The 8,410-nt window shown below is 48.0% G+C and overlaps 1 protein-coding gene across 1 annotated transcript in view; it reads left to right on the top strand.

Annotated features, from left to right (window-relative positions):
- Positions 1 to 8,410, top strand: part of UBOX5 (U-box domain containing 5) — a 100,664-nt gene that overhangs the window by 45,489 nt on the left and 46,765 nt on the right. Inside the window, exons 3-4 of the mRNA XM_003788056.3 lie at positions 380 to 1,580; positions 6,005 to 6,166. Coding sequence (XP_003788104.1) covers positions 380 to 1,580; positions 6,005 to 6,166 — 1,363 coding nt within the window. The remainder of the gene's footprint in view (positions 1 to 379; positions 1,581 to 6,004; positions 6,167 to 8,410) is intronic.

Genomic DNA, 8,410 nt, shown 5'->3' on the forward strand with positions numbered 1-8,410 from the left:
CAAGCTGTCCCCCTGGGTAGAGTGCCATGGCATCACAGCTCACAGCAACCTCCAACTCCTGGGCTCAAGTGAGTCTCCTGCCTCAGCCTCCCAAGTAGTTGGGACCATAGGCGTCCACCACAATGCCCAGCTATTTTTTGGTTGCAACCATTGTTGTTGTTTGGCGGGCCCAGGCTGGGTTTGAACCCACCACCTTAGGTGTATGTGGCTGGTGCCTTAGCCACTTGAGCCACAGGCACTGAGCCAGACTTTTTTTTTAATTAAGAACTTCAGACTTTCTTTAAAGACTTTTCTTAGAAGTGACAAGTTCTTGAAAACTAGTTGTCTTCATATGGACCCATAATGGACCAATGTGTCTCGTCTTTGTTATTAAATCTAGATATCAGCTGATGGTTACGAAGTAGAAAATCTCATCTCTGAAGACCTCACAAAGAGAAGTCATGGTTTTAGGACAGAGTATTTCATTAAGCCACCAGTCTATGTGACGATTTCCTTTCCCTTTAATGTGGAGATCTGCAGGATTATCATAGACCTCCCAACTGGGGGAGGGCAGAACGGAACTGGCCTGGAAATGTACACATCTGCTTCACCTAGCAGAGCATCCTGGAGTGCACCTGAGTGCCAAACCGCAGGCCCAGCTGAGCCATCTGTCCCGGACAAGGAGGTCTTCACCTTGGTAGGCAAAGTCTTACTAAAAAACCAGAGCCAGGTGGTGTTTAGTCACAGGGGCTTCAAGGCCAGGCCACCTTTTGGCCCAGTGGAAATCACGTGTCCTTCCCCTGCTGTTGTGACCCAGGAGCTTTGGAATAAAGGGGCTCTTTCTCTTAGCCATGTAGCTCACCTCAAGATTTGTATCACACATGTGATAGGCAGCGGTGTCCCTTGCATCAAGCAGTTGGAAGTGTGGGGTCAGCCAGCCAAGACCTGCTCTCAGGAACTGATAGACAGCATTCTGCTGGTCGCCTCAGAGAGTCTGCCTCAGGGCTCAGCTCTGCAGGCCCCAGCCTTGCCCATGGAAAGTGACTGTGATCCCGGTGACAAGTCCGAGGGTCAGCAGGCCCCCTCTGGCCTTCAGGAGCTGGCCAAGGTAATTCAGGATGTGCCTGAGGAGTTCCTGGATCCTATCACCCTGGAGATCATGCCTTGTCCCATGCTGCTGCCTTCAGGCAAGGTCATTGACCAGAGCACGCTGGAGAAGTGTAACTGCAGTGAAGCTGCATGGGGCCGAGTGCCCAGTGACCCTTTCACAGGGGTAGCCTTTACTCCACACTCCCAGCCCCTGCCTCACCCCTCCCTGAAAGCCCGGATCGACCACTTCCTGCTCCAGCACTCTGTCCCTGGCTGCCGCTTGCTTGGGAGAGCACAGCCTGCATTGGCAGTGACTCCTTCTTCCATCGCTCTGCCCTCTCGGAAAAGGAAGATAGAACAAGCTGAACAAGCCTTGGACAGTAGCCTTGGTGTAAATCCTTCATGTTTTCCTACTGAAAGCCCTCTGGTCTCACCCACTACCTCAGAGCACAGTGCTAAGAAAATGAAAGCCACCAGTGAGCTCAGCCTGACACACATGGACTGCTCAGCAGGTATGTCACCGTCCTGCGTCCCTGGCCCGTTGTCACCCTTAACTCTTGCTCTTTGCTTTATGCTGTGCTGCTTACATTTCTCGGGCTAGTGCCCAGGCTTCTTCCTTTCTGTTTGTCATGGTGGGGCCCCTCAGCTTTGTCATGGAGGTCTTGTGGAGGTTTACCTGTGTTCTCATCTATTCCAGGGCTTCAGTCTACGTGTGTGTTCCCCTCTCCAGTGTCAGTTCCTCTGGCAGTTTTGCCTTCCTTGGGCTCCTTTATGTGCCCTGGCTGAGTCAACACTTTTTCTTGGGCTAGAAGCCTCTGGTCAGAGCTGCTGGGAGGAGAGACATCCGTCCCTTAAGGCAGGCCATGTTTTCCTTCTGGTGCCTCACTTACATACTCATCTATCAGTGGGCTTCTCCAGGTATTGTTCTAACCCTTGCAGAGGTGCGTTGATGTAAGTACATGAGGTCCTTACCACACCATGAGCTCACAGGAAAGTACTGGGTTGTAGGCCCTCCTGTTAGGAGTTACTGAAAAGAAAAGCCACACAGAAGAAGTGCAGTTACCAAGTATGCGTACGAATTACAGCATCCTTCAGTCTGAGATCTAGGCATCCTGACTCTTCCCTGGGGCAGTGCCAGTGATGTCTAGGACTAGCAAGGTTGCCATCCCCTGACAAGAGCAGCCCTGGTTTCCCTGTTGACCTCGGCAGTTGAATGTGTTCAGTGTAAATACTTCAACATAAGCCTGATGTCTACTCTTAGGCTGAGACAGACCTGGTTTTATGGTGTTAAAGAGGTATTAGTTACGGCTTTGCATAGTGGCTGACACCTGTAATCCTAGCAATTTGGGAGGCTGAGGTGGGAGGATCACTTGAGCCCAGGAGTTCAAAACTAGCCTGGTGAACATAGTAAGACCCTGTCTAGAAAGAAAGAAAGAGAGAGAGAAAGAAAAAAGCAAGGGATGGAAGGAAGGAAAGGGAGGGAGGAAGGAAAGAGGGAAGAAAAGGAAAGGAAAAAAGAAAGGAAAAAAAAGTTAGCTGAACAAGATATCATGCCTAGGAGTTTGAGTTTGCAGTGAACTGTGATGATGCCACTGGTCTCTAGTTTGGGTAACAGTGCCAAACTCTGTCTCAAAAAAAAATTTTTTCTTTTTTTTCTAAATGGAATCTCACTATGTCACCCTCAGGTAGAGTGCTGTGGCGTCACAGCTCACAGCAACCTCAAATTCTTGGGCTTAAGCGATTTTCTTGCTTCAGCTTTCCAGGTAGCTGGACTACAGGTGTCTGCCACAATCCCTAGCTATTTTTTGGTTGTAGTTGTTATTGTTGTTTGGCAGTCCAGAGCTGGATTCGAACCTGCCAGCTCCAGTGTACGTGGCTCCAGTGTACCTAGCCTCTGAGCTACAGGCACCGAGCCCAGCCTCAAAATTTTTTAAAAAGGAAGTATTAGTTACCTGTTGTTATGTAACAAATTACCCTGAAACTTACTGGCTTAAAGCAACAAACATTCATTATCTTTTAACTTCAGGGTCAGAAATCCAAATCAACTTGGCTAAGTCTTCTGCTTCTAAGTCTTTCAAGGCAGCTATCAAAGTGTAGTCTTGGCCCTGAGGTCATCACCAGGCTTGACTGGGGAAAAATTTACTTGCAGTCTCACTCACATGATTGTTTCAGGATTCAGTTCCTTACTGAATTGTGGGACAGAGAGTAGTTCTATGACAACTTTTTCCTTAGCTAGAGGCTGCCCTCAATTCCTTGCCCAGCTGGCCTCTCCACAGTGCAGCATACTCTGAACTTGAATGTGACATCCTTCACTTGGGTTGTATTCTATTTGTAAGGATCTCATCCCTAAATCCAGCCCACGTGCATGGGGAGGGATATCGCAAGGACATGAATATTCAGAGGTGGGTCCATCAGAGTTTTTGGAAACTTTCCTACACTATTGATTCCTTCTTTCTTTCTTTCTTTCCTTTTTTTTGAGACAGAACCTCCCTTTGTCACCCTGGATAGAGTACTGTGAGTGTCATAGCTCACAGCAGCCTCAACTCTTGGGTTCCCAAGTAGCTGGGACTATAGCCCAATGCCCGGCTATTTTTAGACACAGGGTCCTTTAGACACAGGAACTCCTGAGCTCAAGCAGTCCACTTGCCTTGGCCTCCCAGAGTGCTAGGATTATAGACGTGAGCCACCTACACCATTGATTCTTATTTTATTGTGTGTTTTTATCCAGTGTTTAAAATTTTTTTTTAGTTCAGCTGTATTCCCTGGCTGAACTCAGACTCCTGGGCTCAAGCAAGCCTCCTGCCTCAGCCTCCCAGTAGCTGGGACTATAGGCATCCACCAAACCCCACTGCATCCTTAGATCTTTTAATATGCTAAAGTACATTGAGAAGTTTTCTAATATTGAACTATTCTTAAATTCCTGGAGTAAACACATTTGGTTGTTTTAATGTCATGGACATTTTAATGTCCTGTTTGGTTGTTTTTGCTAGTGTTTTATTTCAGTGTTATTTGCTAGTGTTTATATGTTCATGAGATTGGACTTTAGCTGTGTGTGTTTATTAGTATGCCATCTTTAGTCAGGTTTTGGTATCAATGGGTTTTTTGCTCCATAAAAAGAATTTAGAAATTTTCCTCTCCTATACTCTGAAACAATTTTAAAAAATTATGTATGTATGTATGCATATTTTTTGTAGAGACAGGTGTCACTGTGTTGCCCAGGCTGGTTCCAAATTCCTGGCCTCAAGTGATCCTCCCACCTCAGCCTCCCAAAGTGCTAAAATTATAGATGCAAGCCACAAGCCTGGCCTTGGAACAATTTAATAGTATTAGACTAATTTACTCATATACATGTTTGGTAGGATTCCCTAGTTTTGACAACTTTTTCTTTTTCTTTGTGGAAAATATTCTGTTTATTTTATTTACTTATTTATTATAGAGACAATCTCACTTTATTGCCTTTGGTAGAATGTCGTGGCATCACACAGCTCATAGCAATCTCTAACTCTTGAGCTTAGGCGATTCTCTTGCCTTAGCCTCCTGAGTAGCTGGGACTACAGGCACCTGCCACAGCGCCCAGCTATTTTTTTGTTGCAGTTTGGCCAGGGCTGGGTTTGAACCCGCCACCCTCGGTATATGGGGCCAGCACTCTACCCACTGAACCACAGGTGTCGCCCAAAATTATTCTGTTTAGATTTGATTTTTTTTTTACTTCTTGTTTTTCCCTAAAAGGCTATGCAAATAGTGTGCTTAATGGTTACTTCTGTGTCCTTGGTTTTTTTTTTTTTTTTGAGACAGAGCCTCAAGCTGTCCCCCTGGGTAGAGTACCATGGCATTACAGCTCATAGCAACCTCCAACTCCTGGGCTCAAGCGAGTCTCCTGCCTCTGCCTCCCAAGTAGCTGGGACCACAGGCGCCCGCCACAACGCCCGGCTATTTTTTGGTTGCAGCCATTATTGTTGTTTGGCGGGTCCGGGCTGGGGATTCGAACCCGCCACCTTAGGTGTACGTGGCCGGCGCCTTAGCCGGTTGAGCTATAGGCGCCGAGCCTGTGTCCTTGGTTTTGAGAGTAAATTATAGTTTAACAAATCCCCAGAAACTTCTGGACCCATCAGAAGTTCCATAGGATGGGACAAGGAAAAAGGTTTTTAGATCCTAGTGTCTGTTTGTGAAGGTCTCAGGGGTGTTGGTCTTGACAGACTTGGTGACAAAGGACCATGCTGACTAGTGCTCCTGCAAGGCCCCACGCTGATGTCCTATGTCCCACAAACTTGAGACAAACCATTCCACTATCTTCTTTTGGGCAGTCTTGCAAATTCTGCTACCAGGCAGGTCCCTGGGGTCTTTCTTGGGCAGCTGTCCCCCTACCTCATTTACTTTTACCCTCTATCTTTAGCTTGGGTCTCTGTGGCCCAAGTGGTCCCTGAGATAGTGGAGTGGTCAGAAGGAGTCTCAATTATTCCACTTGGTAGCAGCTGCTGTGCTTCCCTTCACAGGAAAGAGAACCCTAACACCACACAGTCAAGCAGCCCTGCAGGTAAGGGAGCCCCAGAAGGAGGAGCTGGGGGATGAGAAGACCAAGGCTGCTGAGGAGGGAAGGGGCTGGGAGGCAGCAGGTGTCCAGAGCAGGTATCTGCTTGCTCCAGACAAGGCCTAAGACAGACGGGTGCAGTTCTGCAGTTAGCCACAAGGTGGCCTGCGCCTGCCCAGCCATTTGTCCAGGAGAAAAGTAGCATGGGTAGGAACAGGCAGGGTTCCCAGGGCTTTCACTCCTGTGTTCTGTCATCACTGATCACAATAGACATTAGGAAGGAGTTTCTGTACATTTATGTGTATCTGAAGTTGGAAGTGCTGTTTTCGTAGTCCTCAAGGGACTTATAGCTTATTCTCTTTTGCCAAACCCGTCTCTGGATGTTGTGGTATGTACATCTCTTGACAGATCCAGTGTCCCATGAGCAAAAGCTGTCACAAAGCTTGGAAATTGCCTTGACGTCCACCCTTGGCTCCTTGCCTTCCTTCACAGCTCGGCTGACCAGAGGACAGCTCCAACACCCTGGCACAAGAGGGAGCAGCACTTCCTGGAGGCCTGGCGCTGGCTCAGGTAACCTGGGCCCCGTTCTGTCTCCTTGGAGCCTCTGAGAGGGCAGTGTGTTCTCTGTGCAGGATGCAGAGCTGTGACTTCAGGGGCCCTGTGGACCTGTGTGGTCAGGTTCCTTCCCAGTTCCCACACCCAGTCTGGGGAGAGAACCTTGTTCTCTTGCCTTTAACATAGAGTGGTAAGAGGCTTCTGGTGAACTTGAACTCTTCAAAAGAAAAGCTTTCTTTAGTCAACCCTTAGTAATTCTGTGGACCCAGGGCTTGGCTCTCCTCTGCTGTTTTTTCTTAAGCTCTTTATCCTGAGGATTTTTTTTCTCCTTTTTTTTTCCTCTTTCTAATCCAACCTGTCTCTTGTCTGACATTTAAGGAACTTCATATAAATATGAGGAGAGGGTTGGGTATGTCATCTTCATCCTTTTCTATAAACATTTCATCAGTGTCTTAGAAAAAAAACTGTAGTAGCTGAGTGGGCTGATTTTTGCCTAAAAGGACCATGGAACCACTTTGTCTGATAGGCTCTATGAGGGTACTGAGTGAGAGGAATCAACTACAATGCTAAGGCACTTTTTACAAGATGAGACTTGGTGGGGCTATTGAGAAGGCCTGTACCTGATTCCTCCTGCCTACATGAAGCCAGGGCCTTCTGTTGTTGTCTGGATCCCACACCACATCTTCTACTTCTGCCTCTCCTTCCTACTTCCCTGTCCTTCTCCTGCCCACTCTCATCCTGACCATTCCCAAGAACCTATCTTGTGGAGAGAACACTTGTTCTAACATGGAAGTCATCTTTCAGCACTCTCCCTCTGACATTCTGTTCACTGCCAAGTCCTGTCCATACTCCTCTGAAACACAATAGGTCTCAGGTTATTTCTCCCTGTGCTCCTTCCCTTGGCTACTGCCCTGGCCACAGCTATTGCCCTCTGTCCGCCCGCGACTCCTGCAGTAGCCCCTGTGGGTCTTTCTACCACCATTGTTGCCTGTCATTCTCACAGGGGTCAGGGATCTTTTTATAATATCAACTGATCATAGTGCTTTATTTCTAAAAATCCTTCCATAGCATCCCATGGAACGTAGAATAAAATCTAAACTCTCATCAAACATAGTGGCTCACACCTATAGTCACAGCACTTTGGGAGCCTGGTGGGGAAGATCACTTCAGGGCAGGAGTTCAACACCAGCCTGGGCACCTTCTCTACAAAAACTTTAAAAATTAGTGAGATATGGTAACACATACCCCTAGACTCACCTACCAGCAACTGCGTAAGCTCAGGCAAGAGGATCTCTTTTAAGTGTAGGAGTCCAAGGCTGCAATGAGCTATGATTGCAACACTGTACTCCAGCCCAGGTGACACAGGGAGACCCTATCTCTAAAAATATAAATAAACAAAATGAAAATTAATTACCTCCTGTAACTGATGTCCGGCATGCTGTAGCCCCACTCTGCCCTTCTCTGTGATGTCCTCTGAAGCCACACTCTTGTCTTTTTTCTGCCCTTTGGGCTTGCCCTTCCTTCTACTCTGCATGGCTGGCCCCTGTTGCTTGTTAACACTCTTCCCACAGTAGCCTTTGCTTGCTGACACTGTCCAAAGTCAGGCCACCGTCTTTGTGACTCTGATCTTCAGGGGTGTCAGGGCAGAAGAGCACTGTCCAGACCACACTGTAATTCCTGCTCCCCCATGAAGACTCAGGGTACTCGGCATGGGGTGTCCCTGCCATCCAGCTGTCCCAGGAGCTGAGCTGGGTCACTTTGCTACTTGTCTCTTTTGTGAATATCAGGTCTTCATTGCATAATTTTTTTCGTTAGCTTTTACTATTTGTGTTACCAGCAGGATCACCGGGTACATTTATCACATACTGACTGAACACATGGCATGGGAGATGCCGCCTAAGCCCAGAGAATAATCAGAGCGGACACGCAGACATAGGTCTTCCTGTCTAGGGGCTTCCAAAGCCTAGGGGAGAACAGATGTGTGACCTAGTGGTGTGAGAAGGGCCTGAGGCAGATCTGCAGGTGAGGCCGAATCTCAGAGTATGTGTAGGAATGAAGGGATTGGAGGTTCCTGGACCCTAAAGGCTGAGGCCGGGTGGGCCATGCAGAGAGTCTCCACTGTCCCAGACAATGTGGAGCCCCTAAGAGGAGGAGCCCCTGAGCAGAGCCCTGGAGTGTCAGGCTGCACAGGTGGGTCATGGAGGAAGTGTAAGGACAGATTGAGGGGGCAAAGCTGGAGGAAGCAGACCAGGAAGGAAG

The sequence above is a fragment of the Otolemur garnettii genome, unplaced genomic scaffold (assembly GCF_000181295.1).
Source record: "Otolemur garnettii isolate 467f Iridium unplaced genomic scaffold, OtoGar3 scaffold00025, whole genome shotgun sequence".
NCBI lineage: Eukaryota > Metazoa > Chordata > Mammalia > Primates > Galagidae > Otolemur > Otolemur garnettii.